This window comes from Saccopteryx bilineata, chromosome 9 (genome assembly GCF_036850765.1).
Source record: "Saccopteryx bilineata isolate mSacBil1 chromosome 9, mSacBil1_pri_phased_curated, whole genome shotgun sequence".
Classification (NCBI taxonomy): domain Eukaryota; kingdom Metazoa; phylum Chordata; class Mammalia; order Chiroptera; family Emballonuridae; genus Saccopteryx; species Saccopteryx bilineata.
Window position 1 is genome coordinate 54,259,323 of NC_089498.1, and position 18,096 is coordinate 54,277,418.

General features: G+C 31.2%; 1 protein-coding gene across 1 annotated transcript in view; it reads right to left on the minus strand.

The window, feature by feature from the left end:
- The window catches only part of PCDH15 (protocadherin related 15), a 1,080,236-nt gene that overhangs the window by 17,257 nt on the left and 1,044,883 nt on the right, over positions 1-18,096 (minus strand). Inside the window, exons 32-34 of the mRNA XM_066242956.1 lie at positions 17,727-17,876; positions 6,692-6,710; positions 5,081-5,119 (exon numbers count right to left, since the gene is read on the minus strand). Of these exons, the coding sequence (XP_066099053.1) occupies positions 5,081-5,119; positions 6,692-6,710; positions 17,727-17,876 (208 nt within the window). The remainder of the gene's footprint in view (positions 1-5,080; positions 5,120-6,691; positions 6,711-17,726; positions 17,877-18,096) is intronic.

The window sequence follows — 18,096 nt, forward strand, 5'->3', positions numbered from 1 at the left end:
AAGAAATGATGACATCGGAACATTTACAGCAAAATGGTGGGATCTTGATAACATGATACGAAGCGAAATAAGTAAATCAGAAAAAAACAGGAACTGTATTATTCCATATGTAGGTGGGACATAATAGTGAAACTAAGAGACATTGATAAGAGTGTGGTGGTTACAGGGGGGAGGGGGAATGGGAGAGGGAAAGGGGGATTGGTGGGGCACAGAGAGAACAAGATAGAGGGTGACGGAGGACAATCTGACTTTGGGTGGTGGGTATGCAACATAATTGAACGACAAGATAACCTGGACTTGTTATCTTTGAATATATGTATCCTGATTTATTGATGTCACCCCATTAAAAAAATAAAATTATAAAAAAAAAAAAAAAAGATACAATGAAATGGAAAAATATTCCTTATTCTTGGATAAGAAAATAAATATAATCAAAATGACCATATTACCCAGAACAATATATAAATTTAATGCAATTTCCATTAAAATCTCAATGACATTTTTTAAAGAAATAAAACAAAAAATCATCAGATTTATATGGAACTAAAAACCCCAAATAGCCAAAGCAATCCTAAGGAAAAAGAACAAAGCTGGAGGCATTAGAATATCTGACTTAAAATTATATTATAGAGCCATGGCAATCAAAACAGCATGGTATTGGCAGAAAAATAGATACTCAGACCAATGGAACAGAATAGAAAGTCCAGAAATAAAATCACATATATATATATGGTCAAATACTTTTTGATAAAGGGGCCAACAACATACAATGGAGAAAAGAAGGCCTATTCAACAAATGGTGCTAGGAAAACTGGAAAGCCACATGCAAAAGAATGAAACTCGACTACAGTTTGTCCCCTTGTACTAAAATTAATTCAAAATGGATCAAAGACCTAAATGTAAGACCTAAATATAAGAAAACATAGGTACTAAACTCACGGACCTTGGTTTTGAAGAGCACTTTATGAATTTGACTCCAAAAGCAACGGAAGTGGAGGCAAAGATAAATGAATGGGACTACATCAGACTAAGAAGTTTTTGCTCAGCAAGAGAAACTGACAACAAAATAAACATACAGCCAACTAAATTGGAAATGATATTTTCAAACAACAGCTCAAATAAGGGCCTAATATCTAAAATATACAAAGAACTCATAAAAGTCAACAACATACAAACAAACAATCCAATAAAAAATGGGAAGAGGACATGAACAGACACTTCTCCCAGGAAGAAATACAAATGGCCAACAGATATATGAAAAGATGCTCATCTTCATTAGTTATTAGAGAAATGCTAATCAAAACTACAATAAGATACCACCTCACACCTGTTAGATTAGCTATTATCAACAAGACAGGTAATAGCAAGTGTTGGAGAGGCTGTGGAGAAAAAGGAACCCTAATCCACTGTTGGTAGGAATGTAAAGTAATACAACCATTATGGAAGAAAGTATGGTGGTTCCTCAAAAAACTGAAAGTGGAACTACCTTATGACCCAGAAATCCCACTACTGGGTATATACCCCCAAAACTCAGAGACATTGATACATAAAGACACATGCAACCCCATGTTCATTGCAGCACTGTTCACTTTGGCCAAGACATAGAAACAACCAAAAAGCCCTTCAACAGATGACTGGATAAAGAAGATGTGGCACATATACACTATGAAATACTACTCAGCCATAAGAAATGATGACATCGGATCATTTACAACAAAATGGATGGATCTTGATAACATTATACGGAGTGAAATAAGTAAATCAGAATAAACTAAGAACTGCATGATTCCATACATAGGTGGGACATAAAAACGAGACTAAGAGTCATGGACAAGAGTGTGGTGGTTACTGGCGTGGGGGTAAGAAAAGGAGGGAGAGGGGGAGGGGAAGAGGGAGGGGCACAAAGAAAACCAGATAGAAGGTGACGGAGGACAATCTGACTTTGGGTGATGGGTATGCAACATAATTGAATGACAAGATAACCTGGAGATGTTTTCTTTGAACATATGTACCCTGATTTATTAATGTCACCCCATTAAAATTAATAAAAATTTATGTATAAAAAAATAAAAATAAATTAAACATTAAAAAAATATTCAGTATAGGAAGGGGATTTGGAAGGTGGGAAATGAGGTTGAAAAAGACCAATAAGAAATTGGGAAATGGTAAAGTTTAAATATAATTAAATTGAAATTATATACATATATAATTATATGTGTATATAATTATTTAAATAGAATTAAATTGTATATATGAGAGAGAGAGACAGGAATATCGAGCTGCTTCTGTATATGCCCCAATCAAAAATTGAACTAGCAACCTCCACGCTCCAGGACAACGCTTCAACCAGCCGAGCTTTCCAGCCAGGGTTTAAGTGTAGACTTTTGAGATATCTAAAACCTAATGTAATTATACTGGCTTAAATGAAGCAAATAGGTCTCAGAACTAATTCTTTAAACATCTTGATCAATACATGTTTTGTCTAATATATATGGAGGCTAAGAAAATACCATTAAATGATTTTGAAGTTGAAATTTAAATACCCATCAGAAGAAGAATAAAGAAAGAAATGTGATATATACACACACAAACACACACACACACACTCACACATATACAAAATGGAATACTATTCAGCCCTAAAAAGACAAAGTTCTTGCCATATGCAACACTATGGAAACATGTTAAATGGAAAAAGTTATCAAGACTAAAGGACAAAAGGAGCATGGTTCCAATTAAGTGAGGTATCTAAAATTGTCAAACTCATAGAAGTAGACAGAATGATCATTGTTATGGGGATAGGGAGAAGGGAAAAGAGGAGCTGCTATTCAACAGGTATAAAGTTTTCAATTAAGAAAGATGAAGAAATTCTAGAGATCTGTACAGCATTGTGTTTATAGCTAACTATTGCTAGAAATTTAAAACTTGGTTATAAGTGGAGATCTCAAGTTATGTATTCTTATAATTAAAATTATTTTGGAGTTTTTAATAACTTGTAGCAATAATTAAGAAAAATATTTATGTAAACAATGCAACTGAATGGATTTCAGAGTTTAAAATTATAATAAAATAATTTTTATATAAACATATATTTATCTTTTCTAAACAGATAATAAAGCCTAGCTCTCACTAGTTATAATATTTATCTGGCATCATATGCCTTTAAGAAAATAAATATAGAATAGAATTACCTAGGAAGAAATCAAGAACATTTAGCCCTTGATTCAATTAGTCACATTATAATCGAGTTGCAAGGAGGAATGGTAGCTAGTAGAAAGGAATAATCTGATGGGTCCCTTTTTAAAGTCTTAGGTCACATATTACTGAAGGGAAGAATATCACCTCTTCAGAAAAAAATAATTGAAGATGGATCTGGTGAGCATTAAGAGTCATCTGGAAGAGATACTGAAATATTCAATGCAGGCCTTGCTACCCATAGCAGGAGAATCCTAAATTTAGACAATCATGCAAATTAGAAGACTAAAAAATTTTTAATAGGCAGATAAAACACTGAACATTATTATTAAAATTTATTTTTGCTAAGAGAAGATAATTTTATATAGAGAAGATACAGAATTAACTTATCTTATTGACCAAAATATAAACATTTATGCTGATATAAACAAGTAAAACAAAACAATAATAACTACCATTTACTGAATTTCTATTATGGTACAGTTGCTGAGCTGGGAGCTAATATGTTAAATTTACTGCCAACATTTATAGAAAATGAAATTGATGCTCAGTAGGTTGCATATCTTGATTAAGTCTTGCAACCAGTAATTGGTATTTGGATTTTAACATTTAGTTATCTGATTCCATTGTCTATGGAGATGTCTCCATGGAAATTTTTGCTAAAAATTTATATGTTAAATATTCCTGTCTCACAACTTCAAAATTTTGAGAAATAAATATTAAATATAAAATGGTTGTCTTTAGCAAAGTAGAGATTATTTTGTTAAGAAAATGAAATCACCAAAAAGCCCTTCAATAGAAGACTGGATGAAGATGTGGCACATATACACTATGGAATACTACACAGCCATAAGAAATGATGATATTGGATAATTTACAACAAAATGAATGGATCTTGATAACATTATACGAAGTGAAATAAGTAAATCAGAAAAAACCAAGAACTGCATTATTCCATACGTAAGTAGGACATAAAAATGAGACTAAGAGACATTGACAAGTGTGTGGTGGTTACCGGGGGCTGGGGGGAGGGAGAAGTGGGAGGGAGAGGGGGGAGGGGAGGGACACAAAGAAAACCAGATAGAAGGTGACAGAGGACAATTTGACTTTGGATGACGGGTATGCAACATAATTGAATGACAAGATAACCTGGACATGTTTTCTTTGAACATATGTACCTTGATTTATTAATGTCACCCCATTAAAGTTAATTAAAAAAATTCAAAAAATAAAATAAAATATTTTAAAGTGGAATTTATAAAATAAAAAATGTGTGAAAGGAAATATGCTTATATAGTTTTTATTTTCTAAAAAAATGAGCAGTGTAAAAGCATAATAAGTGTAAATAATATGTATTTATTATATAACTATATATACCTTTTTCTCATTTCAGAAAAAAAAATGACATAATCATTTTAAAATAGACACATATCTAAAGGCTGTATTTTGAATCACATGAAATGATTAAAGACTATAAATCATAACCAATTTTTACTTTTGTTATTTCAGCACAGATATCTGCATTCTTTCTTTAAACTTTGCCTAACCTAAATCTGATCTCAGGAATAATTCTTTGAGAATTGATTAATCAGATTTATGAATTACTTCATTCAATGATAGCTTGCTTTTAATAGGACCACAATTCTGATATGTCTAATTCCCAGAGAATGAAGCAAAAAAAATTAGAATTTTAGCCACCAGCAAGTAGTAAGGAAGATTTGTTTACTTGTTTATTTATTTATTTATTTTTATGTCAAACCACCTTTTCTTTCTGTTGTAAATTAGGTCACATTGGCATTCACCCACTCCACCTACACATCTGATGGACATCAATGTCACATGAAGTATTGTGAGGAAAGGCTGAAAAGAGAAGGAAAATTGATACCTCTGGTTTAAGAAGAGAAGGCCTCAGCAGTTGTTGTTGCTGCCAAAGGAAATTGAAATAGAAAAAGATTTAGAAAATAATTCAGATGGAAAAGGTAGTTTGTGACTGAAAAGACAGAGAAAAAAGGTGACAGCTTAAAACTGGTTACAATGGAATTCTTTGTTCATGTATAGCATTAAATAATAATTGGACTATGCTGGAACATAAATTAATAAAGAATTAATTTGTTTTAATTTCATTATTATTTTTACTAACATCAAAATTAACTTTAATAAATAAAAATCTGTAAAAATTTTCTTGGTTTGAGCTTTACAATACAGTCATTTATGGTTCTAAAAGCATTTTTAAGTGTCACACAATTCTTCTTAATAAATTTAACTTTGTTTTAAATTGCCCTTCTTTTTTTTTCTCCCCAATCACATTAGATGTAATCAGGTTCATTAGGAAGAATGGTAGAGCACACAAAATAAGATACAGTAATAATATATCTATTATCATATTTAATATAGGTTTGTCATTTTTCTTTTTACCAAAATGTGGATTGCGTGCACTGGAGCATTAAGCAACTTTTCAGAAATTCTTTTGTGATTGAAGAAATCGTCCTTCCTCAGATTTTGCAGGAATTATTTCCTACTGCCTCTCCATTTCACCAATACTTTAAAGAAAACAAAGTTACTATGGGTCTGTTTCAGAATAATTTATACTTTAATCAAGTGGGAACAGTATTCACAATTCAGATTATGAGGGAAATACTTATACAGGACAAATCTTAAAGTAAACAGTTGGGAAGTAGGCAGAGACATTCTGAGAGATACTTCCACCAATGATCCAACTCTTTGAAATGGCTAACAGAACAACTATTTGACTGAACAGATGAACTTTCCATGATAGAGGAGTTAGTAAGTCTACTAAGGTATTCATTTAAAAGGGTGGGAAGTTTAAGTTAGAGAAATTCTGACTCGATTTGTTAGTTTTATAATTACCCCCCATAACCAGTTATTCATCTTTATTTTTAAATAATTTAGAAGTTACACATTCTAAACTATTACTTCATCATGGCATATGCTTATTTCATTCTCTTAACTGAGGAACTATATGGTAAACCATCTATACTAGGTTCTCAGTGACCTCATTGATAGTACCACTTACAGTGAGGCTAGCTAATATTGTTGGCCAGAATGCCCACTATCTTCTCTGTAGACTGACAGTCAAATTAACACAAGAGAAAAGCCAGAGCTTTCTTATAATAATTATTTTGACTCTTTAAGATCTCAACCTCTAACATGATAGAATGGAGCCTTGGACAGGTTTAAAGAACAAAAGTCAAGTCATGTTACGGTTTTCAAATTAGGTTTATAAAAAAATAATGCTGGTGGAATCTCACAATGCTGAGTAATAGGAATACAGGAAAAAAATAAATGTATCTTTGAAAAAGGGAGCAGTTGTTCTTTGTGTACCCATGGAATAATAGATTTAAAATCCCCAAAGAAGTCAGAAATAGAAGGGAAAAGAAATAGTATAGGATACTTGTAAGTTTTGCTAAAATAAAGTACCTTAGTTTTGAAAAAATATGTATAAATCAGTCCTTGATATTACATTGAAAGCCCTTACCTCTGATGAATAAACTCTCCTGCAAGGCAGAAATGAAGAAATCAATATTAAACATCTTGGCTTCTTAGGTTAAATAATATTTTAGGTAATGATGTTTAAGAAAATCTGAGAAAAACTGAAAGGTAATTTTCTCTAAAAATTATCTCAGTGAGAAATAGGCTTTGTGGCAGTATCAAAACAAGAGGATCAAGGTTTTATGCCTGCATTTTTAAAACAATTATCACTCCAAACCTCATTTCACATGAACACCAAAACATACACGATCTATATTCTACCTCATTTCTGTCCTGGATGTCTTAATACATACAAAATACTTATTTGGGGATAGTGTTCTTTTTTTCTTGTTTGTTTTCAGCACACACATAAGAAAAAGACAGCAAACGAACAGGCTGACAGGAAGGGAGAGAGATGAGAAGCATCTACTGGTAGTTGGTGCCACTTCAGTTGTCTATCGATTGCTTTCTCATATGTGCCTTGACTGGGGTGCAGGGGACTACAGCTGAGCCAGTGACCCTTGCCCAATCCAGTGACCTTGGGCTCAAGCCAGCAACCTTGGGCTTCAATTCAGCAACATTTGGGCTTAAGCCAGCAACCATGGGATCGTGTTTATAATCCCATGTTCAAACCAGCAGCCCCACACTCAAGCCAGCAACCCAGCACTCAGGTTGGTGAGCCCATGCTCAACCAGCAACCTCTGGGTTTTGAACCTGGCCCTCTGCATCCCAGGTCAACACTCTAACCACTGTGCCACCACCTGGTCAGACTGAGAATAGGGTTTTATACATGAAAAACATTGGTTCAGAATAAAAAAATCTTTATGACTGGAATATATTCTCCCAAATGTTTGTAAGATAATTTTGTTTTTGTCATTTTATTCTAAAATTAGGAAATGCAAATATTACTAGTGTTTAATAGTTAATTAGATATGACGTCTCTATTACATTATTAAACAAGAAATGAAAAAGTTTTTAGAAAAGTAATAGCCAAATGTTCTATTTACATAACGATTTATAAAGTTATGGACCATAGGTCGGTAAAACATTTGACCATAATTGAGAAGAAAGAAAGCATAGAATATTTTCAATGTTTAATGTCACTAATTTTGAATATTTTAAATGCATTATTTATTGAAGAGTTGACCTAAAGCATTAAACCGGTGCTGTGGAACATGCCATATGGAATTAATAAACAACTAACTTCAATTAAGATTTAGTATAAAGAGGTATGTACATAACTTTCTAAAATTCAACAAAACAAACTCTGTAGAAAATTTCTTTAATTATAAGGCCTTCACAGGATAAATCTATTAATCTGTAAGCATCTTTAATGGTTAAGGCATTGCTGATTCAAATGGTTAGTAATAACAGTAATAAATAAAGCTACTTAATCCTGTCTGCAATTAATTATTTGTAATAGTTCTGTAGTGAGATTCACAGGGTACTTATGTGTTTCTTCCAATACTTATGGTAATGATAATCTTCCTAGAGAATTTAGAAGTTCTAGCATTTTCAACTTTACTCAGCTGGTATCTTGCAGGGATAAATAGAGAAAGCTTATATTTAGATTTAAATAATGACAACTGAGTCACATGCAAATATAAAATGTCCAACCAAAACAATATTTTATTTTCTAAGATTTTAAAACTGTGATTTCTTTAGGAATATTTTTCATAAATGTGGGAAATAAAATATTAGTAGATGAACACCACTTTTTCATTTATCTTTTTGTTGCATTTTAATTTAGTTATTTGATTTGTTTGTTTTAGTTCAAAGGCAAAAATTGACTTAGAAGAAGTATATAACAGATTCAGAATGTATAATCATCTGTGTGTTTTCAGTTGACATAACACTTTATCTTTATAAAATCAGTCACATAATATTTATATTTCTGTGTAGTTTATATCTAATGTTTATTATTTTATTTTATACTATTCATATGTATTACAGCTTAATTTTTAAAATATAGAAAATGTATAGTAACCTGGTTGTTGCTTTATTAAGGTGAATAATACAGTGTGTCCGTAAAGTCATGGTACACTTTTGACCCGTCACAGGAAAGCAACAAAAGACGATAGAAATGTGAAATCTGCACCAAATAAAAGGAAAACTCTCCCAGTTTCATACCTATTCAGTGCATTTCGATGTGGGCTCACGGACAGATTTTTTAGGGCTCCTTAGGTAGCTATCCCGTATAGCCTCTACAGACGCGTCACTGACTGATGGCCTACCAGAACGGGGTTTCTCCACCAAACTGCCGGTTTCCTTCAACTGCTTATCCCACCAAGTAATGTTATTCCTATGTGGTCACACTTCCTTATAAATGCGCCGATATTCATGTTGCACTTTGGTCACGGATTCAAATTTAGCGAGCCACAGAACACACTGAACTTTCCTCTGTACCGTCCACATCGGGACTGGCATGGCTGTGGGCTGCTCCGCTGTCTACACGGTGTCTGCGCATGCGCACATGCTGCCACATCATCCTACAGAAACTGGGAGGGTTTTCCTTTTATTTGGTGCAGTTTCACATTTATATTGTCTTCTGTTGCTTTCCTGTGACCTGTCAAAAGTGCACCATGACTTTACGGACACACTGTATAATTTTTATGCATTAATCGGAGTATAATATATCACTAGGGAAAAATGGTAGTTTGTGGAGCCTTAGGGGTAGAGGAGAGAAAAAGAAATTAGCTTGTATATTCAAAGTTTAGTAGAATAATAGATCTCATGTAGAAGATTTTTTAATTGATTTTATGATGAAGATGAGAATCTTAATGTAATATGTTAAATACAGACTAAATTAAATATAAAACACGGATATGAATGTTTCATTTGAAAAGTATAAAATAATAATATATTTTTAGATTATATAAATATTATAAAATGTTATAAAAAAGGAGAATGTTGTTAAGGCTACAGATACCTACATAAAATTGTTACTTAGCTATCTTAGTCTATTTCTTTGGTAATTATTTAGAAATTTAATTATTAAGAAAATACAAGGAATTATCAAGAAATTTTTTTTCACATTTCCAAGAAGTCAGTAAAAATAGCTTAAAAACACACACACTCATATTAAAGGCCTACACAATTTTGAACAATCCCTTGTCAGAATCCACCAAATAGCACAAGTTCTCATGCATAAGATCAGCTCCCAACAAAAACTCTAACTGCAGTTTTTCAGTGACAGAGAGAAAAAAAATCATATTCAAGATCCCAAGAAAGAAATTATCCTTGATTTGGATGAAAAGAATCTGAAGCACAGGAACTAATGAAAATAGATTTATAAATTGTTTTTGATCTGCCTGACCAGGTAGTGACACAGTGGATAGAGCATTGGACTGGGATGCAGAGGATTCAGTTTTGAAACCCCAAGGTCTCTGGCTTGAGCACAGGCTCATCTGGTTTGAGCACAGCTCACTAGCTTGAACCCAAGGTCACTGACTTGAGCCAGGCGTCACTCAGTCTGCTGTAGCCCCTCCAGTCAAGGCACATATGAGAAAGCAAGCAATGAACAACTAAGATGCTGCAACAAAGAATTGATGCTTCTCATCTCTCTGCTTTGCTGTCTGTCTATCCCTTTCTCTGTCTCTCTCTGTCTCTGTCACAAAAAGAAAATTGTTTTTGATCTGATATTGTTACTTAAATATGCCAGACCAAATTCCTGAAGAAATGTTACATAATATAAGAGCTAAACAAATCTTTGAAATGATGTGTTGTTGGTCCCTGAATCTATATATATTTACAATGGTAATTATCAAGTAAGACTTTTGCTTATATTCCAGAATTGTGCTTTTCTTTCTTCAAACTTATATGTTATTAAAATTTCAGAGTAAAACAAATGATTATACTTGTATTAAAGTGGGAATTTCCAATAAACAAAATTAATCTATGTGTATGACAGGCAAAACAAAGTGATTAGCTGATGGTCAAGTGTAGCTTTCATTAAGAAGATAAAATGGAAGAAATACAAACCATATGCCTCCCAGTAGAATGCACTGAGAAGAACATGGCATTATTACTGTGATATTCCTACCAAAAAGGCATTATTTAAACCTAATTATGAGAAAACATCAGGCAAACTCAAATTATGGGGCATTCTACAAAATTACTGATCAATAATCAGCAAAACTATTCATTAAAGATTAAAGAAATTTAAAGAATCATTGACTACATTGTTTCCTATAAAAGACGTTAGTGGGGAAAATGATAAATTTATATTAAGTATTATAGATTAGAAAATAGTATGGTATCAATGATAATGTCCTGATTTTGGTCATTTGTACTGTGGTTATATAAAAAATGTTCTGGTTTATAGAAAAATATAACTTGAAATATTTAGTAATAAAGAGAAAGCATATCTGTAACTTATTTTTAAATTATCATTTAAATATATACCTATATATAACATGCTTGCATATATATATATATACACACACATATATGTATAGGTGCATATATGTATAGAGAGTGAATGCTATCAACATTGAAAGAATTTGGGTAGTATCCTTCACCCAAATTATTTTTATTATTTTTAGAGATTCTTTTTATTATTTTCCTTTTTAAATTACTGCAATTATTTCAAAGTAAAAAGTTGAAAAAGAATATAGAAATTTAAGTACTTTGCTGATGTTTTTAAGAATTTAAGAAATTGAAACTCTAAGATCAAGACTACTACAACTACAGAATTTTTTTTCTAGAGTATAAATTTTTGTCTCCTTTGCCTAAAATAAAAAGTAAAGGCCTATATAAAACTGGTAATAGTTCACCAGATATATTTCCTCTTGATTTTTTTTTAAATTTTAATTTTTATCTATATGCTATTAACTAAATTTGAAGAATTTTTCCATTGTAATTAAATATTATTAAAAATGAAGCTAATAATACTTTTTCTAAAGTTTTAAAAGATAAGTGTATTATTATTGATAAATTAATAAAGATATAATTTTCATCAGTGAAATAGTAACTAAATTCATACTAAGAACACATTTGTAGACATTTATTTAACCTTCTTTTGATGAAAAAAATTTGAATTATTTTATTAAATAAGAGATATATATTTTCTTTGAAGGATAATCTAATGATAAAATGATAATTGATGATGAAATAATGTGGATAAGCAAAATTAAAGAGCACTTTAAATATCTGTGAAAACAATGAAATATCTTACAAAGTGAACAACTCAAGTTTTATTTTTATTATAAAGAAGGAAAACAAAGCACAATGAGAAATAGAGAAGACAGCAATTGAAAAAAAGTAAAAGGTTTATCAAATATATAATCTAGTAAGATAAAAGCAAGCCAGAGTAAAGGATGCTCTCATAAGAAAATAGATGAATACATCTTATAGCACCTGAGATTTATTTTGGAATACCATAATGTCCGCCATCTCCTATATTTTAAAATAAATTACATTTTAATTCATGGTATTTCTTTTTACTAAATACATAGGCTTCAAGGATATAACAGAACTTATATTTTTTAGCTTATTTGTAACAGTCTTCTCTTTTCCTTGAGCACTCATATCAAACTATGATGAAAAAGTAAATGTTACTGCACTAATATGATAAACAAGCCATTGGTTGAAATTGGATATCTAACTTTCATGCCCATATGTTCCCATTAAAAAAGTAGATTAAAATTACTTACTTTTTAAATAAATGTAGGCAAATAATGCTACTTCGTAGTTATGAAAATTAAGGTAAATCTATAATATGAGTTAGTAATGATGAGATTAATAATATTTTAAATTAAAATGAGAAAAAACAGTATTGCATTGACTTTAGGGTAAAAGGATGGAATCTTCTTTAATGTTCACATTTGCCTCCACTTGAAGATTATGATCAACAAAAGAGTTGTCCAGTAAAAAGGGGAAAAGCAATATTACAGTGAAGTAGATTGACTATGAGATTGTTTTTCAAATTCCTTGACAATATTTTGCAAATTCTCCTGGTTTTGTCCAGATGTCATTTCCATATTTACCTCTGTAGGGTAACTAATTTGAAGTTTTGGGATGTGTGCTGGTGGATAGTTTTTTTCTATGTGACTATACATGTTAGCTACCGACTTTTCAAGTTCGGCTAAGTTTTTAACATGTTTGAGGATTCCTTTTGGTTCTCTTTGAGGATGTGCATTACACATTGTTGTTGATGTTGATAGCTGTACCACAGAGGAGTGTACTTCCTTGGCTGTTGTCACATTGACAGTGCATTTGACAGCTGGTATACAAACACTCTTAGTGGATAAACCTGAAGTTGAAGGAAATAATGGAGAAGGAAAGGGAGGAGATAATGCTGGAGGAGAAAGACACGAAGGTGGACGAGGTAGAGAAGGAGAAAAAGTAGAGAAAGGAGAAGGAGGAACAGTATCTGGAAGAAGTGGAGGGAGAGGAAGAGGACTGGAAGGAGGAGATGGAGGACAGGAAAGAGCAAAAGGAGTAAGAATCAGAGAAGGAAGAGAAGGAGGAAGAGGTAGAGGAGGGGGATGAGGAGGTGGGGGAGGAGGAGAAGGAGGAGAAGGAGGAGAAGGAAGAGGAGGAGGAGAGATGTTTGGTGGATGGGGAAGATTTTCAAAAATGTTCCTCTTGGTTTCAGTAGTCAACATACACGTGGGTGTCTCTCTCCTAAAGAGTGGAGCATTTAAAATGCACGGCATTGAAGGAGAAAGTTCCAAGGAACAGTCAGCAGGAGAAATGATGTCATTAGGTTCTGATTTGAGTTCCACAGTTTTTGAAACAGTTGGCAAAGTAGAGAATGTGGAATGAGACGAAGGAGAAGAGTCTGAAGATAGAGACTTCAACTTTTTTGTTCTTATTTCTTCTTTCTCTTTTAAACATGTATCTCCAGCTGTAAGCAAGAGATTACTGCTAACTCTTTCTTTTAGATAGCTTTCATTTTCAGTTTTCTGTCTGTTGCTTTGCCATGGTTCCAGATCTATGGTTTCTGATCTGTTAGAAAGTTCCCACATTGGTCTGCTAGGTAAGCAGATAGTCTGATTCCATAGCCTTTGAATCTTTTCTCTTGGGCCTCTTAGAGAGTCATTCTTGGCTTGTATTCTGGGTAAAAATGAGCCTACAGAATCTGTTCTTAGTGAAAAGTCTGAATTTGTTGATCTTTGATCTATGTTTTCCTTATAAAGGGTATTCTGTGTACTTAAGTCATCCTCATCAGATATCAATGTGAATTTTCTTGCAGACTTGATCTGGTTGTTCTTAAGTGATCCATCTACATAAGCCTGCTCGCGAGTCTCAATGGTACTGGAAGAAAAGGGCATCACAATGTGCTGATGTTTCCCATCTTCTGAGACTGACTTATTTCCCCTGCTTTGTTGGAAATGGTAGAGAAGGAAAAGACTTGAAAGAAAAGAAGATAGTGAAATGTAAGGAAACAGGTTGTGACATAGATTTCATGAGAAAGATGTTTTTATGGTTCTCATTACTATTTCAAAATATAAGTGACCAAAAACACTAATCTACTCAAAAAAAGGGCAGAAAAGCTTGAGAGCAGTGAGTAGCATAAGAAATATTCATTTAAAAATATTTCAAACTGTACATTGATTTTTTTCAATTATTTTGATACAGCAAAGTATCCATGACCACACATAACAGTTCTCTCATGTATGAATCACAATTCTCCAAATTGCAGACTAGCATTTTGGTTAATAGTTTTATATCTTTTGTCTTGGTTGAGGATGCTCAGAGCTGACTGTTTTGAAGAAAAGATTCTTAGCTGTATCTGATGCATACTTGTCTATTATCTCTTATCTCAGTAATTCTCTCCTGAAGTTAAAAGCACTTTCTTATCTGGGGTAAAGCTTCAAAAGAATACAGAAATGGGTATATTTTTCTATTCTTCAGATTGAGAGAATTAAAATCACAAAGCACAGATAAGATAAGCTCTCTTGCAGAGTTCAAAATGACAATTGAGAAATTAAATTTATACTAGAATCTTGACAGAGATTTTTTTTTTCTATTTCAAGTTTTGCTTAATCAGTTTGAAAACATTATATATTTTACAAATAAGAAAGGGGTCATTGGTATTTCTTCCAAACATGATCTAGATCAAATTTTAGTCAAGACTCACTTTACTGAAAGATTTATGTTAATAAAACATAGTTTTAATATCACTGGAAGATTTTATTAAACTTGATACTCAGTCATAGTGGCTGTTCATGATAGATAAAATTGAAGAAGTCAAAGGCCATATAAATGCCTTTGATAAAAGCGTTGAAACTCTTTGCTCAAAAGCTCAGAGTGACAGATTTATTTTTGTGATTATTAAATATTTCCCACATATAAGAAATAAATTAAAAGGGAAATATTTTGAATAATAATTAAATAGCCATATTGAAATATTAAAATGACAGGTGAAGCAATAAAATGTTATATAAACCCAAAGTTGTCATTGTGACATTTTGTAAAGATGCCATCTGCAAGAAAGAATTCTCAAAGGTAGACTCAGGGTATCGGAACCTCCTGGACAATTTAGAAAGTGCAGACAATGTATGCTAAACAGATAGCAAACACTGTTTTTAATCTTAAATAATCTTTTAAAAAAGTGAGTTTGACATTATATAGCAATTGTTTTTGTGTAGATCTGTTATTGGTTTTATTTTTATTTTTGGAAACAATAATTTAAATAATGATATCACATTGTTTTTAATTGAAAAAAATATATATATTAAAGAAATTAAAAGCAAGGAGAATTTTTAAACTCCTGTTGGTAGGCACAGGCACCTTCAGTGAGAACAATTCTTTAAACTATAAGATTTCAAAATATCAAAAGGGAATGAAATGTGGAAGATATGACTTTCTATTTAAAATAAATGACTTCATGGTAAAAGATGAAGATTAATGTTTACAGAGTAAAACAGCACTTAATCTATTCTATTGCATCCTTTTTTAATGCCTTTGAATTAAAATAATATCATTTACTTACTCATGCCTATGTATCCACAGGTAAGAAAGAGAAAACAAGTGACAGAAAAAAAAGTTTTAAATTTAAATTAAGATAATTGTGAAAATATTAACAAGAACTGGCTTTAAGCAATACTTAATATGTTTATACAAAAAATACATGCTTTTATATTTTCTTTGTATTTATTCATTAGAATACATAATATTTTGGATAAAATCATATGGCATCTCCTTGGCTGTCTTATCACACAATATTGTATCTAGATAGCTATTTCATATACATAGGTAAAATCCAATCACTAATAAACATGAAAGATTTCAATCCTAAATAAAAATTTTAAATAAAATTCTAAAAGTTGCTTTTGTGTTTTATCTGAAAAAGGTCCACACTGATTTATAAAGAAGACAGAAGTATTACTTGGAAGAAAGTAAGAATATTAATACTATCACTATTACAGTATAATTATTGAATCTATATCAAGTTATTACTTCATGAAAAAATTTTTAAAATTACTTTTGATATATTTTTTAAAAACATTTGTGCATAATTTATTTATTGTTTATTTTCTAGTAACTTATGATTAGAATCTCTGTAAAATGTTTTGAGTATATAAGTTAAACATTTTTTAAAGATAACTAAGCTGTAGAATTTAAAATACTTCAAGAAATACATATTAAAATTATAAAATCCTCTACTATATCTAGAATACTTTTTCAAATAAAAATAATGTTTAAATGTTGCTATTTGAAAATTATCACCATCAAACTATACTGATTCCAGATGATGTTATTGCATACTTGTTTGTGTTAAATATAAATGAATATATAGCCCTTAATAATTTCATATAAAACACACTTAATTTTACACCTATTTTTTTAGCTTCTACACATTTTTTGCTATAGAAATGTGGTTGACATAATCAAAAAATATTGAATCATATTGGCTCAATTCCTCCATTCACCAATAATTTTAAAAAGAGACCATCATTTTCTGTTTATGAAAGAAATAATTATAAAACTATATTTAAGGCATGAATTCTATATTATTTTAGAAATAGACAAGCATTAAGTCGTTTTAAATATATTTTAGCATTAAAATATTCAACGATAATATCAGTTTTAACATTTAAAAATGATTTTTAAGATAACCTTGTATAATAGTATTAATATGGCAAATAATATTGATACATATGTTTAAAATTAGTTTTCCCAATAAAATTTAAGTTTTATAATTTTTGAGGACTGCTTTATTCTTACAAGTGAATGATAAAAATGTATCAGTAAAATGTGTTTAAGAACCTCAATTCCAACCACTTCCAGTTAATAAAAAGTGTTTTTGGGCTTAATTTTGTCATATACAAAATTTTATAATATCCCTGATTGTTTTATACTTCACATTCAAAAATACTACTCTTGAATTTTTAAAATATAAACAAGTTAATATCTCCAAAGGAATCAGGTTTTGAGAGTGTGTGATTATAGAAACAGCTGTGTAATCTTTTAGCAATAATTTAAAAGTCTTTCTCAAAAATGATAATTTAATATTACTTAGAAATCCCAAATGCTATAGGAGAAATATTGAGCTATTACAGCAGTCTCCTTTGAGATAAATTTGATAAAAATAATATTCTCTAAGTGATGTGGGTATTTAATACTTAACTCCTTATTTTCATTTAGATTTTAATTATTTTATTTTATGACATTGTAAAATAGTATGTTAGAAATGTCTGACTTTAGACCATAAAATTGTTTTATGTGACCAAGCAGGAGTTGGCTTTTAATATGAAATCAATAATTACTACATTGAGATCATGCTATATTCTCATTTTCTACAAGAAATATTTTCTTTTCGGAATCAGTTATATTTAGAAAATAAATATATTATTCAAGCTCTTCATCTGCAAATGTCTCCTCATATTGGATAGCTCTTTTATCTTAATCGGCTTAATTTTTTTTGATTATTACTTTTCAATTTAACTTCTGTTAGGTTTTTATCAACAATTTTCCGTTTAAAAAAAAATCTAAGAAAGTAGGCTGCAAAGTGCATTTTTTATCAAGTTGAAATTAAATACTCACCCATCAAAGCTTATTTACTTCTAAAAGCCTCTGGAAGGTCTACTTACATCGCGCTGTCCCCAACTTCTTCGTAGAGATGTGCACCGGGAGGTGGTGGCTGTGGAGGTGCGGCCACTGGTGCTGCGGCAGGAGCTGCTGGTTTAGGGGGCTGCATCGCGGCTTGGAGTCGTGCTGTCTTTGTGCACTCAGCTTGGCGTCTTTAGTAAAAAAAAAAATGTTTTATAAAACTATTTGAGAAATAATATGCTAGTCAATAGGCTACCTAACAATAATAATGTACAGCTATCAGTAAAACTATCAAGGGAAAAACATTTTAATACAAGCATTTGAACTTACAAACTGATTTAATTATAAAAAAATCCCCACAGGATATCTATCAATACTTCCTCAGAGTACTTTAAGATAACCCTTGAATAA